The 23,170-nt window shown below is 49.3% G+C and overlaps 1 protein-coding gene across 4 annotated transcripts; it reads left to right on the plus strand.

Annotated features, from left to right (window-relative positions):
• The first annotated feature begins 96 nt into the window (after nt 1-96).
• Cntrob (centrobin, centriole duplication and spindle assembly protein) lies at nt 97-22,593 on the plus strand. Of its 4 annotated transcripts, none has more exons than XM_052756706.1 (19): nt 97-1,144; nt 2,124-2,208; nt 2,425-2,509; nt 2,971-3,127; nt 4,010-4,126; nt 4,426-4,542; nt 4,845-4,943; nt 7,539-7,775; nt 8,093-8,239; nt 10,740-10,873; nt 12,541-12,666; nt 13,084-13,246; nt 14,422-14,680; nt 17,090-17,244; nt 18,279-18,345; nt 19,159-19,329; nt 19,461-19,593; nt 21,796-21,868; nt 22,116-22,593. In XM_052756706.1, exons 1-19 carry the CDS (start codon nt 872-874, stop codon nt 22,224-22,226), a joined length of 2,709 nt encoding a protein of 902 aa, XP_052612666.1. In that variant the 5' UTR covers nt 97-871; the 3' UTR covers nt 22,227-22,593. The 4 variants fall into 4 exon arrangements, with proteins under 4 accessions (XP_052612666.1, XP_052612667.1, XP_052612668.1 ...); XM_052756707.1 differs by having other exon boundaries at nt 2,428-2,509; XM_052756708.1 differs by having other exon boundaries at nt 2,446-2,509.
• The last annotated feature ends 577 nt before the right edge of the window (nt 22,594-23,170 follow it).

Below are 23,170 nucleotides of genomic sequence, written 5' to 3' on the forward strand. Positions count from 1 at the left end.
CCGCACGCATGCGCGCCCAGGACTCTGAAGCCGGGGGAGGTGTGGGGAGCGTGGCCTCGCGGGAGGGTGACGTAATTCGTGGGAGGCGGGGCTGGAGGCGGTGGGCGGGAGGTTGCCAACGGTTTTGAGAGCGGAGTACCGCGCTGGGAAGGGGTGGTCTTTGGTTTTCCTCTGTCCAGGTTATGGGGTAGGGGGACAGTCCTCTTCGTCTTGGCAAACTAGGGGCCGACATGCTCAGAGTAGTCAGAACCCGGTGGTCGCGGTAGAGGATCCCAGGCGGGTCGTGCGAGGTGGGGTGGGGGGGCATGCTCTTAGGGTGAAGCAGGGAAGAATTCTGGCGGACCTCCTGTGGTCCTTACCAGGAAGGATTGGAGGGGAAATCCAAGCGAGTCGACTCTGGGTGGCACCGGTGAAGTAGGGGCGGGAGCGTGGCGTTGTGGCGATGAAGTCTTACCTATTTCTGCACTAACACCAGTTGGAGGGACAGACATTGGGCCCGCTTTGGTGTGGGGTTTGTTTGCATGTTTTGAGTGTGAAAAAAAGTTATCCAGTTAGCCGGTGCCGAAGCTGATCTGCCGCCTCCAGCGCTCCAGATAGGAAGGAACTTTAGCGGTCCCGTTGTTCTGCAGGTCTTCTGTCCATTACCTCGAAATCCGCTTTACGCGGTTTCCAGGAGAAGGAATGTCTCCCTCTCCATGCCCCCTGGAGCGAGTGGACACTACTCTAACCAGAACGCCCTGATATCCGTATTTACTGAGGATCCAGCCTTCTTCCTCCCTTCTTACAAATCTTCCTTTCTCGGTGAACTTATCCACAAGTTGAGCCACGAGTTCCCAGTGTTCTGCTGTGTCCGCTTGTCTCTTCCCTGCACATGGCTACAGCAGCCACCAGCCCCAGTTCACCTCTCCGGTCAGAGGACCTCCTGAGCGACTCATCAGAGCCTCCTGGGTTGAACCAGGTGTCCTCCGAGGTCACCTCCCAGCTCTATACTTCTTTGCATCTCAGCCGGCAGGCCGAGGCGACAGCCCGCGCCCAGCTGTTTTTAGCTTCTGCCTCCTCACCTCCTAATGAGGGTTTAGACAGCTTGGCTCAAGAACTTAGCCGAAGCTTGTCAGTTGGACTGGAGAACAACTTGAAGAAAAAGGTGAGAGAGGCGTGTCTTGGAGACCTTTTGGGTATTAGGAAGCATTAGGCTCGTGGGCTTTCGGGTTAGCTTTGCTGCAGCTTGAATCTATTATTAGATTTAAATTACCTCTTAAGTACACAGGTTTTCATGCTTTCGTCCCGTAGAAGTGTGTGAAGGAATGGCATGGAAGAACATAATTTGGGAAATTGTGATGGTTCCTAGGGTTTTGTTTTTGCATGGTCAGACATCTGCACGGTAGAGTGGATTGGTTACCTGGAAGTAGGGATTAGGTTTCTTGGACTCAGGTCAGAACTGGGGCAACTTAAGACAAGAGGCAAATTATGTAAAGGTCCTTTCAGCTCAAAATTTTGATTGTGTGGCACACAAGTCTTTAAAAGTGCATGTTCTAAGCTGGGTGGTGGTGGTGGTGGTGGTGGTGGTGGTGGTGGTGGCGCACGCCTTTAATCCCAGCACTCCAGAAGCAGAACCAGGCGGATCTCTGTGAGTTCGAGGCCAGCCCTGGTCTACATATCGAGTTCCAGAACAGGCACCAAAACTACATGGAGAAACCCTGTCTCGAAAAAAAAAAACAAAATCAAAATCAAACAAAAAAATGCATGTTCTAGAGAAGGTAGTTGTCCTACTGGAAAAAGGCCCCACTAATCTGCAGATAGGTTAGGTCTTCCAGAGTGTGGAATCCAGTAGGTAAGCTGCGCCAGGCTGCAGACAGGCATTTGCTCCACAGTTGACGGCAGTCCCCCCCAGCCTACTTTTATACCTGCTGTTTCATTCACGCACTCTCCTTTCTGGCTTCTGTAGACATTTGGGTTTGGGGTTCAAGGTTAAGATCTTTTTTTTGTTGGGCCTAACTGCTTTCCTCAAATATCTAAGGCCTATTTGAAAATTCTACCTTGGCAGTATGTAGACTATAGATTATACAGGTTAAATGTGACTTCTGTGGTCTTTGTTTTTGTGTGTCGTCCCCCCCCCCCCCCAGGATGGGTCTCAACATATCTTTGAGATGGAAAGTGTTCGGGGTCAGCTCCAGACCATGCTCCACACCTCACGTGACACTGCCTATCGTAAGTCGGCCCTTCCTTAGAGCTCTAGGGGAAAGCTGAGGTGTAAGGACAGGACAGGAGATGGGAAGCAAGAACGTAGACCTCTGAGGCGAGACTTGAGAAGAAAAAGCACCATTCTCTGGGAAGAGGTTTGGGGAGTGGAGGCCCACTTTCCTTCAAATGGCCTCTGTTCCTGTTCCTACTTGATCCTTACTTTGGGGTCTCTTGGGCTGCAAGCAGGGGATCCCCTCATTCCAGGAACTGGCTCAGAGAGACGGGAAGAGGACTCCTTTGACAGCGACAGCACAGCAACCTTGCTCAAGTGAGTGCTCCTTGGAGGTGCTCCTTGGAGGGAGTTCTTGTGACCCACCCACCCACTTCTGTTCCCCTCCCTCATCCCCTGTCATCGCTTATTTACTTCCGAGGTATCTCAGAAGCTTGTCATGAGTTTTCATCTTTTTCTGTCTCTTCCTTCTGGAACCTGGACAGTAGCTGTCCAGCACTTGGCTCTCTCTGTCCTTAGACCCTCTTCCCCTTGAAGAATGTGCTTGTTTCTGCTGTTATTAGACCTCGTTTTAGGGGCTGTGATATGGAGGAAGGAACGTCAGGGGTCAATCCCAGGCCTCTGTGCTGTCAATGTCTCTCCTTAGCTTTAGCTTTCTGACTTTGGGCAAGTCTCTTGCCCATGCTAGTCTTGGTTTTCTGATGCATAAAATACCACCGTAGGATCAGTGGGGCTCAAAGGTTTTCCCAATTTTGACGTTCTCTATCTGGTTTGCTCAGCACCCGACCTCTGCAAGACCTGTCTCCATCCAGTTCAGCCCAGGCACTGGAAGACTTGTTTCCTCGATATACCAGCCTTCGGCCAGGGCCCCCCACCAACCCCCCAGATTTTCAGGGGCTGAGAGATGCACTGGACTCAGAATTTACCCGCCGCAAGGTGAGAGGCAAAGGCTTTCTTCTGAAGGTGGCAAGATTAGGAATTAGGAGCCTTGGGTGGAAAAGTGGGGCTGAGAGTGTATAAGGCTGAAGGCTGGGTCTGTGCCTAGGCTGTCTTCAGAAAGGCCCTCAGTGATGTGTGTGCTGTGTACCACCTTCCCTGCAGAGAATCATCAGATCCCTGATCCTCTCCATCAGCTTATCACTGACACACATCTTCTTTGTTTTTCCCCTAAAATCCAAGCTCTTCAAAGTTCAGTACTGTGTCCTATTCAGCACTGGCTAAGGTCTAGAATACACCTAACACAGAAAAATCATTCCATGTTTGTTGAATGGACAAGAACTTCATTGGCTTGCACAGAGCCCTAGAGCTATGGGTGATATGATGATCTTTTCCTCCGTGACTGTCAGCCTTAATGTCTGGGTGGGGGTGCGGGGGAACAGAGAGAGGAACAAGAATGAAGAACGGCAGAATCACTGGTTGTCAACTTTGGAGCTCTCCCCATCATTTTAAATGCTGGGCATGAATGAAGGGCTTTCTGCTTTGTGATGAGTGCGCTCTTTAGAGTAGGAGTAACGTCCCACACTTTACAGTGTAGGCCGCTGCTCTGCTGCACTTCTGCCAAATGGTTTATGGGAAGTAGGAATGGGAAGAGCTTGGAAGCTGACGACTACCTCCTGAGCTAGTAGAAAAAAGTGTTTGGTGGTCTTGGGTCTTAAGGTTCCTGCTCCAGAATCCCTGAGTCTTTCTTTTCAAACGGTTCTGTTTTGGGGACCCAAGCTTCCTGTCTCTAGCCCGTTTCTCCCTGAGGTTGCCGAACTGTCTGGTGCTGTGTTCTGAATAAGCATGAGCAGCACCTCCAGGCCTCATGTCTCTTTCCAGCATTGTGAGCGCCACATTCAGAGCCTGCAGACCCGGGTGCTGGAGTTGCAACAACAGTTAGCTGTGGCTGTGGCTGCTGACCGCAAGAAAGATATCATGATCGAACAACTGGATAAGGTGACGGGGTAGCCAGCGTCGGTGGTCTCCCATGGAGGGCACTGTGGAGGGGTGAGTGAGGAGGTGATAGGATCTCGTTATATAGTCTTCCTTTGAGCTTTTGGTGGCCTCCCTCCTCAGCCTCCCAGGTGCTGAGATTACAGGCATGAACCGTCAGACTTTGCTTAACCATTGTGTGTGTGCTAACAGCAGGACAAGGTGGGCAGGGTTTCTGACCTGGGAGAAGCATGTGGCTAATGACTTGTAGAAAAGAGGGCAAAAGGCAAGTTTGAAATTCCATTTTACTTGCCTTTCTTGAGACCCTGGCTCGAGTGGTAGAGGGCTGGAATCGGCATGAGGCTGAGCGGACAGAGGTGCTGCGTGGACTTCAAGAGGAGCGCCAGGCCGCAGAGCTCACCAGAAGCAAGCAGCAGGAGGTGGGTGACTTGGTGCATAGATGTCTAGGTGGGAAGAAAGGGCTTTGGTATTAGGGTTCCCAAAAGACCGGCCTCTGGCTTGTAACTGCCGTTCTTACCCCTCCCCCCCTTTCCTCTACTGTTCCTATATCTGCTGTCCGATTTATATGAGTGGTGGCTTCCCAGTTTTCCCTTCCTCACACCGTCTTCTCTGGTGCCGGAGGTCAGTTAGTTAACACTGAGGCTTCAAGTTGACATTGCTTATTATTCCTGAAGTGGAGGCATTTTTCCCATGTTCACTGTTCTGTTTTCTCTCACGAAAGACAGTAACCCGCCTGGAACAAAGCCTTTCTGAGGCCATGGAAGCCCTAAATCGTGAGCAGGAGAGTACCAGACTACAGCAGAGGGAAAGAGAGGCATTGGTAAGAAGGCGGGCCAGGTGATTGCAGTGGACTAGTTAATCGTGTCTAGAGACCTGTGGGTTGTCTGGATGATCTGGAAGAGTGTCTAATTTGAGTGATACTAGGGTGGTGCTCCTCAAGTGCATCCTTAGAACGTTAGTTCTGCTAATATCTGTTAGTCTACTGAAAGCAGCCTGCTGCCAGGTCAATTTGAGGCTGAAAATTATATCCTTGAATTATCCTTAAACTTATCTGAGGAGCTGGGTGTGGTGGTGCAGGCCTTTAATCTCAGCACTCTGGAGGTAGACAGAGGCAGGTGGATCTCTGTGAGTCTGATGCCAGCCTGGCCTACATAGAGAATTCCAGGCCAGCCAGGACTACATAATGAGACTCCATCTCCAAACACACACACACACACACACACACACACACACACACACACACACACACACACACACACACGTTTTTCCTAGAACCCTTCCCCCACTTGTAAAAGCCAGAGGACCCTGGAATCTTAGAGCCTTACATGTCTAGACAAGAGTTCTCCCACTGAACTACACCCTCAGTCTCTTAACGATAGAGGTTTTGATTCAACAGCTATATTGTGGGTTCCAAAATTTCCTAGGTGATTTTGTTCAGTCAGGTGTGGGAACTCTGGTCTAGGTTATATAGCCTAAAGCAGTGTAGGATGGAACTCATTCGGGATTCTTAGAGCTGAAGTGATTATTGCGTGGATACCTACGTGAGTTTAGTAGCCAGGCTTGGAACTTGTTGCTTTCATGACACATACTTGCTACATGCATTTGATATTTGTGGTCTTAACTCCATCTGACAGTGCTCCTGAGGAGGCTGGATTTTTTTCCTTTGGATGATGATGGTGATAGCTGTTTGTTAAGTACTTGCTAGGTGCCAGACACTGCTAAGTGCTTTATATACACTGCTTTTACTTTCAACCTCACGAGGCAAGCAATGTGATTATCTTCCTTTTACAGATAATGATGTGTGTCTAAGACACGCAGAATATTGGGCATGGTGGCATGCCCCTGTAATCACAACATCGGAAGCTAAGGCAAGAGGATCATGAGTTCAAACTCAGCCTGGGCTATAGAGCCAGACTCTGACTCAGAAACCACATAATAAACAAATATGAAAAGTAGGATTCAGGCTGAGATTTGAATCCAGATCTGCCTAACTCTGGGAAAGTTTTATATATTTATTATTTTTATTTAAAAAATTGTCAGCCAGGCATAGTGGCACATACCTTTAATCCCAGCACTTGCGAGGCAGAGGAAGGCAGATCTCTGTGGGTTCAAGGCCAGCCTGGTCTACATAGTTTCAGGACAGCCAGAGCTATATAATAAGACTCTCTTTGTCTTGGAAAAAAAATTAAAATTGTATTGAAGATTTGATAAGAAGCAGGGTGTTTCTATCACGTATTCACAGCCCTCAGTATGTTACATCTTCACTTGACCTTGTATTTAAAAGCACCACGAGGTCTCCCACCTCCCCTTCCACAGCCTATGTTAGGGTACTCAGTCTCTTAGTATGAAGAAGCCTCGCACTGCAGGGCTGTGTAAGTCTCTCACGTTCGGAAGGCTCCAAGGCAGGAGCAGTGTGCTGGGTGGGTTGCTTCTGGCTTGCAGGCAGGTGGCTTCTTGTAGCACCCTCACTTGGCAAGGAGGCAAGGTATACCTGCTTTTAAAATAGAATATCTTTTATTTATTCTTTACTGATCTTGTACATATAAACAATGTGTCTTGATAAATTGTACCCCAAATCCTTCCACTCCCCCAGAAGGCCTTCATATGTCTCCTTTTCTTTGGGGGTGACCCACTTAGTTGGTACAACCTTTTCAGCTGATGACTGATCTTGTTGGCTTGATCACACGCAGATTTCATGCAGTCACCATAGCGCTGTTCATGAGTGCAATTGCCCTGTCATGTCCATTTTCTCACAGCACTCCTCCCTACCCCTCTGCATGACATTCCTGAGCCTTGGGAGGGTTGACATAGGCGTAGATGCCCCCTTTTAGAGCTCCACACTCAATAGTCACTGATTTGCAATACTGTCACCAATTCTGAGTTTCCAAATTAAGTGCTACCCATAGCAGAATGAACCCTCTCTGGCCAAGGTTGAGAACACCACAAACATGTTTAAACATGAATTTTAAATTTTTATTTTATGTGTATGGTTGTTTTGTCTGCATGTATGTCTGTGTACCATGTGCATGCCTGGTACTCAGAGAGGCCAGGAGAAGGCTTCAGAACCCCTGGAATTGGAGTTAAAGACAGTTGTGAGCCACCATGTGGATCCTGGTGACTGAACCTGGATCCTCTGGAAGAGCGGCCGATGCTCTTAGCCACTAAGCCATCTCTCCAACCCCCACCCCCAGGACCTCTAACTGTCAAGCCTTGGGCTTCCGCTGGGTTCACGGTACCAGGCGTGCTTTCCCTCTGTGGAGCAGTGGGTGGAGTGCTTACCCGCTGCGTTACAGCCTGTGAGCTCGTCAGCTGCTGTGTTTTCAGTGACCGTGACTCTCCGCACTCACACAGTGTCGGGGGTTTGCCGGTCTCTGGAGGGCGTACTCAAGAAGCCGGCTTTCTCCTGGGGCGTTAGGAAGAAGAGAGGCAAGCGCTGACTCTGAGGTTGGAGGTGGAGCAGCAGCAGTGCCGGGCCCTCCAGCAAGAGCGGGAGGAGGCTAGGGCCGGGCAGCTCAGTGAGCACCGCAAGCTGGAGGCCCTTCAAGGCGCTCTAGAAGAAGAAAGGCAGGCCTGGAGCCAGCAGGAGCTCCAGCTGAAGGAACACCTTCAGACTCTGCGAGAGGAAAGCCGGGCTCAGCTGGAAAGAGAGAAGGTAGAGTGGCGGTTGGAAGGGAGGGCTGGGAAATGGAAGCGTACGCTGGCAACAAATTACTGACTAGGATGAGATGCCCGAATCTGGAGGTTACTGGGGAACAGGGATGGAGAATGATGAATTTATTCGTGGAAGTCAGGAGTTGAGAACCAGTGTGAAGGTCTGGGGGCGACAGATACGTGGCAGGCCAGAGAGTGACATTCAACAGAGAGGGGGAGACAGGACAAGTGGGAGGAGGCGGAGATGGGGTGAGACTTGGAATCAGTGACCAGGACTTAGGAGGTGAGGCATGCACGAGAGCGGATATTCCTTCTTAGGGGACCAGCCAGAGGGAGGCCCAGGCAGCCCGGGAGGCCCAGCAGCAGTTGGTACTGCTGCAGTCTGAGGTGCGGCGGCTGGAAGGGGAGCTGGACACAGTCCGGAGAGAGAGAGACGCGCAGCAGTTGGAGATGAGCTTGGTCCAGGTGAGCAGGGGAAGGTTCTTAGGGGTTTTCTGTGCTTGAGAAGGCAGGTCTGAGCACACACAGTGACTTCTTGGGAACTGTGGAGGACTTGCCCATCTCAGGTATTTGGGACTTACCACTGGTTAATTTGGTACTAGTCTGTCTTAAACTCCCGTTTCCTCACAATGTGGGCTGGCTTGCTGTTACTTTTAGACTACATTGGTTTAAATCTGAGATACCTTACACTGTTCTCATGCAGTACATCCCGACCGCAGCCTCCCCTTCCACTGCTCTTAAAGAGACCGTAGGTACCCACTCACCGCGTGCACTGACTGAGCAGTTGAAGGCTTCTGTGAGACCTGACTCCAATTGATAGTGGTCTGCTTTGTATTGTTATTTATCTTTTTAAAAATACATACTTTATTTCTATCTTACGTTCATTGGTGTTTTGCCTGCATGTATGTCTAGGGAGGATGTTAGAAGCCCTGGAACTGGAGTTACAGACAGCTGTGAGCTACTGTGTGGGTGCTGGGAATTGACCCTGGTCCCCTAAACTGCTGAACCATCTCTCTAGCCCCCACTTTATTTATTGTTTAAAAATTTTACTTATCATTATACATGTGGTATATGTGTATGTATGTGTGTGTGGGGGGCGGTGAATATGTTCCATGACATGTGTGTAGAGGTCAGAGAACAGCGTTTTCCTTCCACGTGAGTCTTCGGGATTGAACCCAGGTTATCGGGGTTGTGTGCCTGTATTGGTATCTGCTGGGCCGTCTAACGGCCCAGTTGTCACTGCTCTAGGAACTTCTACTAACACCTCTGCGTTGGGGAATTCCTGGAATAGCTCAGAACCTGGCACAGAATAGTACCAAACATTGTCAGATACAGTTAGATTGAAAAACATTTTTCAGTAATTCCAGCTACTTGGAAGGCTGAGGCAGAAGGATCTCAAGTTCTAGCCCAGCCTGGGTTGCAGAGTGAATGTGAATTCAAGGATGGCCTAGTTAACTTAGGGAAATCCTGTCTCCAGATGTAAAATGTAGACTAGGATATAGCTCAGTGATAGAGCACATACTCAGCATGTGTGAGGCCCTGGGTTCAATCCCCAGTACTGGTTAAAACATCAGCCAAAAAGCCAGGTGGATGGATCTCTGTGAGTTCGAGGCCAGCCTGGTCTACAGAGGGAGATCCAGGAAAGGCACCAAAAAAACTACACAGAGAAACCCTGTCTTGAAAAACCAAACCAAACCAAACCAAACCAAAAAGCAGGCAGTGGGGGGACTAACTGAGTTTGCTGATCCCTGAAACGGTGGAGAGAACTGTGTTTCAGTCGTGAGGAAACCCGATTTCAAAGAGCCCTGACACGGGAGGACTCTTGGTTCTGACCATTGTGGGCCTGTTTTAATGTGTAAAATGGGTGCTAAGGGCCAGTCATGAGTTTCTGAGAGCAAATTAAAAATAGAATTAAGTGACCAGTCAGAGGCAGTAAACAAGAGGAGACAAGAATGACCCTCCGGGGCCCCCATAGCTCAGGTGCTCCCGCAGGGAGCGGTGCACTGAGGCGGGGAATCTAGTGTGCACAGAAGCAGCTAGGAAGTTTGGGGGCACGTGGGGGGTTTGTTTTATTTTTATTTTTTTAGACAAGGTCTTGATACGTGGAGGTTGGCTGGCCTTATCCTGCTGCCTCCGATACCAAGTGCTGGAGTTCAGGCATGATCCACCACACCTGGCTTGGGTATGTGGGCTTAAAACTTGGAAAAAAGGTCAAGTAAATGAAAGATTTGGGAATTAAGAAATGTAGTAAAACCGTGCCTAGAGGGAAAAGCTTATTATATGCGCTTAGAATAATCTGGCCGGAATGTCACAGACAGTAGAAAAGAGAAGGAAGGGTGGGACTGAAGGCCAGTTGGAGGCAGAGCCATCAGCCCAACTCAGAATGAGAGCAGAGAGGTCCTGCAGAGAAAATCCTCTAGACAGAGCCGTCAGCCCAAACTCAGAATGAGAGCAGAGAGGTCCTGCAGAGAAAATCCTCTAGACAGAGCTTTGGCCCGGGGGTCAGGAGTTACAGTGACATCATAAAAGACATAAATGGAGAGATAGCCACTGTGGGATTGGAGCTGAGCTCTTTGCAAGTGAAGTAGCCATCAGATGCCCGTGAGCAAGGGGAGCGTGAGGCGAGAAAATGCAAACAGCAGTTGTAGATGACTGACTGACCGACTGACTGAATACCTCCTGGCTTCAGGTAGAGGTAACACATGTATTATGCTCTAACATTACCTTGGGTTAATATATCCTATTTTTTCTATCCAAAGCCATTTTTACTTTTGTGCTCCTTTATGATGTGTCTCACAGTTCAATAAAGAAAGGGAACCTGTGTCGCTCTCTGAGGCAGATTTCTTGTTCTTCGTCCTTACCGTGGATGAAGCGTTGGTGGTTCTGTTTACATTTCCCACCACTTAGAAGACTGAGCTCAAAGAGAACTGAGCGGCCAGCCAGTCCCCTCTTCCTTCACTCCCAGGCCCGGTACGAGAGCCAGCGGATCCAGATGGAGTCCGACCTGGCTGTGCAGCTGGAGCAGCGGGTGACCGAGCGCCTGGCGGAAGCTCAAGAGAGCAGCTTGCGGCAGGCCGCCTCCCTGAGGGACCACCACAGGTACTGGGGACTCACAGATAGTGTTTCTCTGGCAGCAGCAACTGTCATTAGCTCCCTGCCCATGTGCTCAGAGCCTTCCCCTCTTCCACGTGAGCCCCATCTGCTAAGATCTTAGTCCCTCCTGGGGGAGTTCCAGGAAGTGCTTATGGAGAGACACCGAGATTTCTCCCCCATAAGGCATAGCCTTTAGCCGCCACTGAAGGGCAGGACCATGCTGTGCTAAGTGTGATCACAGCTGCTGTGTGTGAGGAGCCTCCTTCCTGTCCCAGCCTTCTCTCACCCCATCCCTCATCCATGTTTTCTGGAAGGCTTCTTTTTTGTCTGTTTGGGTTTTTTCTTTTTCTTTTTTGAGACAGGATCTCACTATGTAGACCAGACTGGCCTCGAACTCACAGAGATCTGCTTCTCTGCCTCCTGAGTGCTGGGATTAAAGGCATGGGCCACCACGCTTGGTGGAAATGCTTCCATTATGTCATTTTCAAGTGAACATGGATTATAGTCCTGTAATCCCATCTTGGGTGGCTGAGGCAGGAGGATTGCAAGTTTGTGATGAGTCTCTGCTATCTAGTGAGATTCTGTCTCAAACAAACCAGACCAAACCAAGCTGATCAGCTAATCTATTGATAAATCCCACTGCAGTCTTTGCATCTGGGGAAGCCATTCTGTGGCGTCAGCGTAGTTGTTATTTGTCCCTGTGATGTGGCTAGGCCAGGTGATTGCAGCTGTCTGTCTCCCTAACCTGAACCCACAGGAGTAAGGGTCCCTAAAGGTGAAGTGTCGAGTGGGAAGACCAGGGGTGAGAAATGAAGAAGACGAAATTGATAGCTAGGACCAGCGGGTCTTGCCTAATCTGATGACGTATGCCAAGCAAGTCTAAGAAGTATAGCATCGCTGAGTGGTGGCGCATGCCTTTAATCTCAGCACTCGGGAGGCAGAGGCAGGCGGATCTCTGAGTTTGAGGCCAGCCTGGTCTACAGAGCAAGTTCCAGGACAGCTGGTGCTACACAGAGAAACCATGTCTCACACACACACACACAAAAGTGTCTTATATACTATTTGTGGGGGGCTGGGGGGGGTGGTCAAGGTCAGCATTGAGTTAAGTCAGACAATATTGGCAAAGAAAACACGGGATCCCTCAGACACAGCTGCCTAGGGACTGCACAGCTCAGGGGGAAAAGTCGGGTCCCCAGAAACCACAACCTTGACTCTGAGGAGACACTGGCTCCAGCCCTAGACTGGTCTCGCCAAGTCCACTTCGAGACAAGGACACAGAACTAAAGTTCCCTTTGTCCTCTTCCTGGGCCTTTTGAGAAAGTCTTGGGTTGGTCTGGCTTCCCACATCTCCCCTTACTTACACACAGTCTGCCTCGCTCTCACTGATCACATCTTTTTGTTTAAAAACGACTATTTTTAATTGCATGTAGACACGTGACTGTGTTTAGGTATGTGCAGGTGAGTACAGACACCTGTGGAGGCCAGACAGGGACTTGGATCCATGGAGCTAGAGTTACAAGCAGTTGTTAGCTGCCCAATGTGGGTGCTAGGAACCGAACTTAGGTCCTCTGCAAGAGCAGCACATGGCACACTCTTAAACACTGAGCCAGCCCTCCAGCCCCCTGGTGGTATCACCTGTCTGTAGTCTGTCTCTCTCTCACGGGGTCTTCTAGGAAGCAGCTGCAGGAACTCAGTGGGCAGCACCAACAGGAACTGGCCACCCAGCTGGCTCAGTTCAAGGTGGAGATGGCCGACCGGGAGGAGCGGCAGCAGCAGGTGCTTCAGGACTACGAACTCAGGTACCGGCCTGGGTTCCTCTTTCAGTGGGAAGAGCCCAGACTGGGATGGCAAAGAGCGGCCTCTCCGAAGATCGGGCCTCCTCCAGTGTATCTCAGTCCTTCATTACTTCTCAGCCTCTGTTCCCTTAAAACCCCTGAGTCCCCTCTTTAATGTGTGTGTATGGGGGAGTACGGATTTGTTCCTTTGGGTGATGCGTGGGCCAGAGGTCAATGTCAGATGTCTCCTTCACCTTATTTTTTGAGCCACTGAACTTGGAGCTCACCAGTTTGGCTGGACTGTCTAGCCTCTGAGCCCTGGGGTCTAGGGATCACCCAGCACTGGAGTGTCCCATCTGTACTGCCACACCCGGCCTTTGTGGGGGTCCTAGCTCTGGGCCTCTGGCTTCTGCAGCAGACAGGTTACTCTCTTTTCTTCAGACTGGCAAGGGAGCAAGCTCGAGTGCGGGACCTGAAGAGTGGCACCCAGCAGCTGGAGGAGCAGCGGGTAGAGCTGGTAGAAAGGCTGCAGGCCATGCTGCAGGCCCACTGGGATGAGGTCAACCAGCTGCTCAGTACCACGCTCCTGCCTCCCAACCTCCAGGTAGGCATTGCCCCAGAGAACAGCTGTTCTGCCGAAATAAACCGTTTTCCATGGCCATAGCTCACCATACTGGCCCCTGCCCATTGGGCATAGCTCTGTGATTCCAGTACTCTAAGACATGAATGAATGAATGAATGAATGAATATGTGATACCAGTTTGGTGGAACAATGGCTGAATTAATTACGACAGTAAATTGTTGCTAGGGCTAGGGAGATAACTGTCAGTAAGGTGCTTGCTTTACAAGCTTGAGGATCTGATTTCATCCCCTAAAACCCACGTTAAAAAAAAAATAGCTGGGCACGAATGCTTGTGGAGGCAGAAGGTCAGACACTCAAAGTTATCCTCAGCTTTAAAGTGAATTCAGGATAAGCCTGGGCTACTGAGGTCCTGTCTCAAAGGAAAAGCAAAACAAAACAAATAAAAAAAACCAGCAACAACAACCAAAGTGACAACTTGAGAACTACACTCAAGTGTGACCTCTGGGGCGCACACACACACACACACACACACACACACACACGCACACACACACACCCCCGTTGTTGCTGAGTCCCACCCTCGACTAAAGCAGGGCCCTTCCTCCTAGTCTTTCTTCAGTTGGCATCTCCTCCTTTTGTTTACGGTGTGATTATTGGCTAGAATGTCACATGTGATATTGGCTAGTTAGTAACATGTATGTGGTCAAAGCAAACAAAAAAGTCTAAGCTGCTGAAATAAAAAAAGTGTACAGTAAAAAGGAACATCCATCCTGTCCCAGGACCCAGCTCTCTATGTCCAGGTCCCTTCCTTCCCCAGAGGCAGCCGTGAACTGGGGTCTTGAACATCTCTCCTCCTCCTCAACCCCTCCACCAGATGCCACCCTCTGCCTACGCAGTATAACTTTGTATGTAACCAAGCGCATATTCCTGGCTACAGAAACAGTTTTCTATATTTTATATCTATAGTGTTACAATAAATATTAAAATGCATGTAATTGTATAAGTTATCTATAAAATTTCTGGAAATAGAGTTGTAATATGAAAAATACTCAGTTTTAACTCTGATGGAAATTCGATGCCACCCAGTCTCCTTGAAGGGAATTGGGGTAGCTTGTAATCATATTCAAATGCCTGTACTCAGACTTGTGTTTGAGGCCCCCGGCTGTGAGCTTGCTTGCTTTCTCTCTCCTGGCCAGGCCCCTCCTGCTGAGCCCTCTAGCCCTGGGCCTCTGGAGCCAGAGAAGGGGGAGAGGAGGGTCTGGGCCATGCCTCCCGTGGCCGTGGCCCTGAAGCCTGTGCTGCAGCAAAGCCGAGAAGTGAGGGATGATCTGCCTGGAGCACCTGCTGTCCTCTGTAGCCCCTCCCCGGACCTTAGCCTCCTGCTGGGACCCCCTTTCCAGAACCAGAGCTCCTTCCAGCCCCTGGAGCCCAAACCTGACGTGGCTCCACCCTCAGGTAACCCAGGCCAGAAGCCGCTGGTGTTCTCCGTACGTGCATGAATGGCTTCCTTACCTAGCTTCCTGCTGATGTCTTTCCATCATGAAACTCATTCAGTAAAGGGAAGAGGAGATCACAGAAGTACATGGACTTCCTGAGAACTGGAGTCCAAAGCGGGTGACGTCAGGAACAGTGGCGGTGTTACCTCTCTCTAGGAACGCCCTTCTCCTGACTGCCTCGCTCTACACCCTTGCTGCTCTCTAAAAGACTACCATTCCCTCTCACTCTCTCACACTCGTGGTTCTAGTTCCTTATAACCTTGGCTGATTTGTGGCCTTGACCAGTCATGACACTAACTCTAGCCTAGGCTCTTGACACTGAATAGTTCCATAGGTCCAGTTTAAAGACTCCAAGTGATGGATGGTACCTACCTGTTGATGGTTGACTTTCTTTGTAGTTCAAACATCTCGATCCAGTGTGGATTTAGAGTGGAGACTGGGCTGAGGTTTGTAGCTTAGTTGTCAACAGAGTGCTTGCCGAGCATGTGTGGAACCCTGGGTTCAACCCTCAGCACCGCATCAATGACCTGGTGGCATATACCTGCACTCACTGGGTGGAGACAAAAAGGTCAGAAGTTCAAGGCCATCCTCAGCTATATAGTGAGGTGGTTTTAGGATTATTTTTATATTTTATGTGTATGAGTGTTTTGCCTACATGTATGTATATGCACCACATGCATGTCTAGTGCCTATGGAAACCAGAAGAGGGCATCAGATTCCCTGAACCTGGAGTTACAGATGGTTGTTAGCCATCATGCCAGTACTGGGAACTGAACCCAGGTCCTATTTAAGAGCAACAAATGCTCTTAACCACTGAAGCATCTATAAATACAGAGTGAATTTGAAGCCAGCCTGGGATAAATGAAACCCTATCAAAAAAAAAAAAAAAAAGAGTAGATCCAGGAGTAGTGGCTCATGCCTGTAGTCCCAGCACTTGGAAGGTGGAGGCAGGAGGGTCAAGAGTTCAAGGCCATGTCTGCAGCTGTAACTCAGTGGCAGCTTGCTTGCTTGCCTCTCATTCGAGGTGCTAGGTTCAGTCCCCAGTACACAGGAAAGAGCTGGCCTGGCTGGAGTAAGAGCTCGCTGTATGAGCACCGGGGCCTGAGTCAGACCTTAGCACCCATGAGAAAGCCAGTGTGGGGACATCACTGATAACCTCAGCCTTTGACAGGGAGCCTGGGATGGCTCTTCTCGGGGGCCAACTGAACTACAGTCCAGGAATGGAGGGCACACCTGTGAGAGGTTTTCTGCTTGGTTTGAAGTGGGTGAATCCACTTCTAGTCCGGGCCTTTGAGGTAGGAAGAGAATGAGACACGGGCCAGGCTTGAGACCTGAGACCTCAAAGCACACCCAAGTGACGCACTTCCTCCAACAAGGCCACACTTCCTAAAGGTGCCACTCCTCATGGGCCTGTGGGTCCCATTGTCATTCAAACCATTGTAGGGAACAGCAGGGCTTGTAGCTCCAGGTTCAGAGAGAGACTCTGTCCAAAGGGGGTAAAGCAGTCCTTCTCTGCATTTGCACACGGAAACGGTATTATTATTTTTTTTTACATTACCCTCTTGCATCTGTGTATGTATAGGCATGTGCATGCCTATACCATATAGGCATGGTATTTATGTGGAGTTATGGGAGTTGATCTGTCATGTGGGTTCTAGGAATCAAACTCGGGTCACCAGGCTTGGCAGCAAGTGCCTTTATTGGTGAGCCTTCTTGCAAGCCCACCAAAAAAGGAGGTGGGGTTTGCCTTGGATTGCTGTCATAACCACGCATGACCTTGAACTCTGATTCTCCAATGCTGACACACCCAGTCTGGTGCTGGGATCAAGGCCAGTGCTTCCTGTTTGCCCGGCAAGCAATCTCTGCAAACCTGTGTAGAGTGAAATGCCACAACTTTCTGCTTCTGTCGGCAGTTCTGTCTTAAAATTCAGCTGTGTGATCTCCCAGACAACTCCCTTCCTCCCCTCTCCAGCTTTTTAAACTCTGGTGTCATCTCCTCCTAGCTGTGGTGTCCTTCCTACATTTATTTCTTTGTTTTAAAGATTTAAAAAAATGTGTGTTTGGGTGTTTTGCCTGCCTATATGTCTGTGGACCACATGTATGCAGTGCCTGTGGAGCCCAGAAGAGGGTGTTGGATCCCCTGAGACTGGAATTACAGACAGTTGGGAGCTGCCATGTGGGTGCTAAGAATTGGACTCAGGTCCTCTGGAAGAACAATAAGTGCTCTTAACCACTGAGCCATCTCTCCAGCCCCGACTCTTGTATTTACTAGTGCCTTTCCTTTGGGAGTATTTGGTAGGTTCATTTATGGAGAGACTTCTTCCATACACAACACACATGTGTGCAAGGTGCCTGTCTCCTTTTACAGATGGACCCTTCTCTGCACTGGAGGCCTTCACTGCTGACCATAGGCCAGAACGACCATTTCCTGAGGAAGACCCTGGGTCTGATGGTGACGGCCCCCTAAAACCAGGGCTGCCACCTGCTTCTCAGCTGGAGGGCCTTAAGAATTTTTTGCAGCAGGTAAGAGAGATTCTACCAAAAACTCCATTTTTCTTATCTACTGACTCATTTGCTCTCAATTCGGATCTGATCCCAACACTTGTTCCTCCTGCCTCAGCCTCCCAAGTGCAGGGATCACAGGCTTGCCACTGTGCCCGGCCGGCTTCCTTGCCTTTGTGTGTAGGTATGTGTGCCTGCATGTATGCGTGTGCGTGTGCGTGCGTGCGTGCGTGCGTGCGTGCGTGCGTGCGTGTGTGTGTGTGTGTGTGTGTGTGTGTGTGTGTGTGTGAGGCAGAAGTCGGTGTCAGCTATTTTATTCTATAGATACCAACCCTATTTTTTTGAGACAGTGTCTCTGACTGAACCTAGAGTTTACTGGTTGGCTGGAGTGACTGGCCAGCACGCCCCCAGGACTCACCTGTCTCCCTCGGATTCCCTTCCTCCTAAGTGCTGAGTGCAAAATGGCTCCATCCCACACCACACCCAATTTTTTTTTTTTTTTAAAGATGGATTCAACCTGGCATGGTGGTTTAATCCCAGTACTTGGGAGACAGAGGCAGGTGGGTCTCTGTGAGTTCAAGGCCAGCCTGGTCTACACAGTGAGTTTCAGGACAGCCAGGACTGTTACACACAGAAACCCTGTCTCAGAAAAACTAGGGAAAAAGAAAAAAAAAAAAATGACAAGGCCTTACTCTGTAACGCTGGCTGACCTGTGACTTACTCTGTAGACCAGGCCAGCCTCAAACTCAGAGCTCTGCCTGCCTCCCAGTGCTGGGGTTGAAGGCGTGTGCCCCCCTTCCTAGTTGTGCCTGGCTTTTATGTGGATGTTGGGAATTGAACTCAGGTCCGTCCCCATGCCTGCTCAGTATGCACTCTGTCACTGAGCTGTCTCCCCAGCCCTTCCCTTCCTTCTCAGGAGCAGTTGTCTCTCCCAGCTGTTAGTTTCTGTCCCTCTTAGTCCGTAATTCTCCCGGGACTGAGGCCATTGACCCTGCCTCAGACCCCAGGTTTCTTTCTACAGTTTTCTAGGGGAACATCCTGTCTTATTTCCCCAGCTGCTGGAGACCTCAGCACCTCAGAGCAATGAAAACCCCTCTGTTGACCTGTTGCCCCCTAAGTCTGGTAAGTCCCAGCTCTGAAGAGGATCGGGGCTGGGCCTAGAAGAGGTGGGAATTGGCAATCTAGGATGAAGCTTGGAGGGAGGACTCGACTCTGCTCCCTTAGCTGCTAAAGACTACCTGTCTCCATATATAAAACAAATCTGAATTAGAAACAAGGTCACTGTAGTTTTCTGTAGAGAGGTTTTATATACATTTCTTTGAATTTGGATTCTGTTTCTTGTGGTGTTGTTGTTTGTGTGTTTTCTATAGCAGGATCTCATTCTGTAGTCCAGACTGGCCTCAGCCTTGCTGTGTACATCAGGTTGAACTCAGCAGGTGGCCTTTCTTGGTCTCCCAAATACTGGGTCTCCAGGAGTGAGTCACAGTGCCTGGCTTGAATTTGGATTCCATTTCTAAATTGATTTGTATTTTACCTGGTAGTGTTAGAAACAGTTCCTTCTGGTACTTTGCAATGTATTAATAACAGCTAAATGAATATAGTTAAACTTAAAAGTACTCATTTAAATGTCCAGACAGTTATGCTACAGTACATTGTGATCACTTTCTTACTATTTATTACATAGTACCCAGGACATAGAACATTTTTATTGAGGGAAAGGATTGTCATTTTTCTTTCTGAGACAGGATCTCACGTAGTCAGAGGTGACCTGATCACCCTGCCTTTACTTCCCAGGTACTGAGAGTACAGGTGTGTGCCACCATGCCCAGTTATGCTGGAGATTGAACCCAGGGCCTCTGAGCTGCTCTCTGTGAGCCGAGCTTTGCCCAACCTTGTTATCCCATGCTCATTCTTACATCTCTCTCCTGCTGCTAGGTTCTCGGGCTGTCTCATCTTGGGAGGAAGTACCTCAGGTGCCACGCCTCCCACCTCCTGTCCACAAAACGAAAGTTCCCTTGGCCATGGCATCTAGTCTTTTCAGGGTCCATGAGCTTCCCTCGTCCCATTTACAAGGCAGTGGTCTCAGCGCTGGCTCCCCAGAGAGAGGTAAGCAGGCCAGGATTTGCCAGGGAAAGAAAAGGAAATTCTTGGGACTTTTTTCTTCAGACCATTCCTAGGGAAATGGGATGAACACTGGGAGAAGAGCCCTCAGATAATAGTGTCAGCTTGTCTCTCAGGTACAGATAGGCTCAGCTCCCCAAGGCAGCTGATGGAGGTGTCTGAGCTGCTACGACTGTACCAGGCTCGGGGTTGGGGCGCTCTGCCTGCCGAGGACCTGCTGCTGTACCTGAAGAGGCTGGAACATGGCGGGTATGAGCCTGGGAGGGAAGAGGAGGAACCAAGGGAGGAATTTGGATTAGGAGGTGGTCAGGCCCAGTATGTCCACTGGGTGCAGGCTTTTGTCCTTTTCGGGGTGGAGGGACACACGGAGGGATGAGGGATGAAACGTAGAGTCACAATTTTCCCATCTCTTGGCAGGAATGTCTGCTGATTTTTCTCCTTAAACTCTTACCCATGTATCTGTGCCTCAGTTTTCTTTCTTCTCTCCCCAGAAGCTTAAAACTCAGAGTCCCAGGAGTTTTGCTTATTTAGTGAAGGGCTTCTAAAACTTTTTCCACCTGTGGCCCTTTTTACCTGGGAACTTTTTTTTTTTTTTTTTTGTTTTTGTTTTCAAGAATCTTTCTTTTTTTTTTTTTTTTTTAAGAATAAATATTTTTTTTTATTTTAATTTATTTTGCAATACAATTCAGTTCTACATATCAGCCACGGATTCCCTTGTTCTCCCCCCTCCCGTCCCCCTCACCTTCCCCCCAACCCCCCCCCCCCATTCCCATCTCCTCCAGGGCAAAGCCTTCCCCATGGCCAAACACCCTAATTGTTGTGCTAGAAACCTCATCCAACTACTGAGGGATCTGGATGCAGAGATCCATGACTAGGCCCCGGGTGGATCTCTGGGAGTCCAATTAGCGAGAATGAGGAGGGTTTATATGAGCGAGAATTGTTGAGAACTTTTTTTTTTAAAAAACCAATCAATAGCCGGGCGGTGGTGGCGCACGCCTTTAATCCCAGCACTCGGGAGGTAGAGCCAGGCGGATCTCTGTGAGTTCGAGGCCAGCCTGGGCTACCAAGTGAGTTCCAGGAGAGGCGCGAAGCTACACAGAGAAACCCTGTCTCGAAAAACCAAAAAAAAAAAAAAAACCAATCAAACATTTATTCATAGTAAATCATAAGGAAATTTGCTTATTTGTTTATTTATTATATATTTTTGAGACAGTATCTCACTATGCAGCCCTGGCTAGCCTGGAACTCACTGTATAGGTAAGGCTGGCATCAAACTCTGAGACCTACCTGCCTCTGCCTTCCAAGTGCTGGGATTAAAGGGACATGTGTGAACATGCTCGCCTTGATTTTTTTTTTTTTTATAATGAAACTTAAAGTCATCAGCTCAAACAATTTCAAACCAAACATGTGACTCCAACCCAGAGACATGCTGATTTGATACATGATGAGGAATGACAGGGTTGGAGAGACCGATCCTGTGGGAAAGTGCCTGCAATTCAATGAAGAGCCGAGTGTGACCCCCAACTCACAGAAAAACCAGGCGTGGTAGCACACACTTGAAATACCCTGGGGCTCACCGGCCTGCAGCCAGCTAGGCCAAACCATTGAGCCTCAGGCCAATAAAAGACCCTCCCTCAAAAACTAAATTAGCCAGGTATAGTGGCGCACACCTTTAATCCCAGCACTTGGGATGTTGAGGCAGGTAGATCTCTGTGAGTTTGAGGCCAGCCACACAGTGAGACCCTGTTTTAAAAAGACAAAAAAGATTAAGGTGGGCAGCTCCCGAGGAGCAGCCCTGGAGGCTGTCTGTCCTCTGCCTCCACAGGCATGCTCACACGTGTGCGTGTGCATGTGGGTACACACGTCCCCAAAGGCAGTCCTTGTTTCTGTAATTAAACTGCTGTTCCTGTGAGAGCAGAAAACTTCCTATGGACAGTAAGTAAGTCGCACACTGAGGCTCACAATGTGCAGCAGTTAGAGCCGAGGTGTTTCGGGCAGTGATCCTGTGTGGTGATGGCAGGCGCAGTGTAAAACTTGTGTGCTGTGTGTTCCGAGCCAAGGCTGAAGTCCCGCAGTACAACACCATCCAGAAACACCTTGGACTCATTTGGGGCTTGATTTTGAGTTAATATTTGGTTGTGCCTTGTTGAGAAACCTTTTCACCTCCATGATTAGTTGTACCGCAGTTTGAGAAAGTCGGGTCCAGAGTGACTCGTTAGCTTACACTGAGCCTCCTCCCACAGTCTCCAGCTCCGTTCTCAGTTCTCTTTGTAAGTGGATATTGAGCCCCGGGCCTCCTGTTCGCAGGATAGGTGTTCTCCCATCTGAGCCTCTCCCCAGACTCACACTCGAGAGAGGAAATTGGCCAGCATTTCAGTTTGTGTACAGATCTGTGTGGAATTGGGGGATTACCCCCCACATCTTTGCTCACACCCTTGATCTGTGTGGCAGAACTGACGGCCAAGGGGAGCTTGTCCCCAGAAGAAACACAGACTCCCGCTTGGGTGAGATCCCCCGGAAAGAGGTGAGGGAAAGTCAGCAGGGACCAGGGGAAAGCAGGGCTCTTGTCTCCTGGTCCCCTCAGCACTCCGCACTCCCTGCCTGGCCCTGATACCCCCCCCCCCCCCCACTTGCTAGCACACACACTTCCTTCCCCTGTGCTCACTGGTCGGGGCCACTTCACGCAGGGCCCTTTCTCTGTGGGGTGGGGAAGTGAGGGTGTATGATGATGGCTTTTCTTCTTTCCCCTCAATTCTCGGATCCCCTCCCAGGCCGTCCCTCGACGCCTTGCTTCAGCCCCTAAGACGGAAAAGCCTGCACGGAAGAAGAGTGGGCATCCCGGCCCGAGCAGCGTGAGGAGTAGGGGAGGCATCTGGAGATGAGCCCGCCCTTTCGCCCTGCCTTGCTCTGCTCCCTCGTTCCAGCTCATTGTAACAACTGCCCCCTCTCTATCTGAATCAGAGGAAGCGGGGAAAATGGAGGATTTGTAGGAAGCTACTGTGTAAAGAAACCTTTAAGAATACTGCTCGAGTATTTTTAAAAAGTATATTATTTCTTTGAGGCTGGTGTGTGACTGGAAGTATGAGTGGGCTGAGGCTCAGTGTATGCGTGCAGTAGTTAACCGATCAGTAGCAGAATTATGAGTGACTCTTCTTTTTTATACATTTTGTATTTTCTAAAATAAGTATGTATTACTTTAGTGATCAAAAACTTCCAAACTTTTAATAAAAGAGTAAATTATTGTGTAAATGTTTGAGAAAAACTTTTGATGCTGGGGAGAAAGTTCTGTCTTTTAAAACGTTTTTAAAACGTTTTAGATTGTTTTTATGTGAAATTTTATTTTTTTCCATTTTTGAGACCAGGTTTTTCTCTGTGCAGCCCAGGCTACCAACAAATTTATAGGTCCTCTGCTACATACATGTTGGGTTACAAGCATGTGCCAACATGCCCGGCATTTCTGCTTTCTAAGATCATTTGATTCTTTTGGGTGGCACTGGGGATTCAGATCGACAGGTCCTGTCCAGCCAATAGACATGTTTGGACTATAAACTGTATAGCTCTAAAACATGTAAATAAACTGGGCAATGGTGGTGTATATCTTTAATCCCAGCACTCAGGAGGCAGAGGCCAGGAGGATCTCTGAGTTTGAGGCCAGCCTGGTCTACATTGTGAGTTCCAGGACAGCCAGGGCTGTACAAAGAAGCCCTGTCTTGAAAGAACCTAATTAATTAATTAGTTAATTAACATGTAAATAAATCCTGGTGAGAAAATAACAGCTGTTTCCAAAACCTTCCATCCTCATGTTCACCAAAATGAACAAAGAGAA

Source organism: Peromyscus californicus, unplaced genomic scaffold (genome assembly GCF_007827085.1).
Source record: "Peromyscus californicus insignis strain IS unplaced genomic scaffold, ASM782708v3 Scaffold_3__1_contigs__length_106647218, whole genome shotgun sequence".
Taxonomy (NCBI): Eukaryota; Metazoa; Chordata; class Mammalia; order Rodentia; family Cricetidae; genus Peromyscus; species Peromyscus californicus.

Excerpts from the sequence above, each read along its gene's own strand:
- Cntrob (XM_052756706.1), top strand. The coding sequence starts at position 872 with ATGGCTACAGCAGCCACCAGCCCCAGTTCACCTCTCCGGTCAGAGGAC. Across the intron at positions 12,667-13,083 it reads CTTCAGGACTACGAACTCAG|ACTGGCAAGGGAGCAAGCTC; the intron begins GTACCGGCCTGG and ends TCTTTTCTTCAG. Across the intron at positions 19,330-19,460 it reads CGCTGGCTCCCCAGAGAGAG|GTACAGATAGGCTCAGCTCC; the intron begins GTAAGCAGGCCA and ends CTTGTCTCTCAG.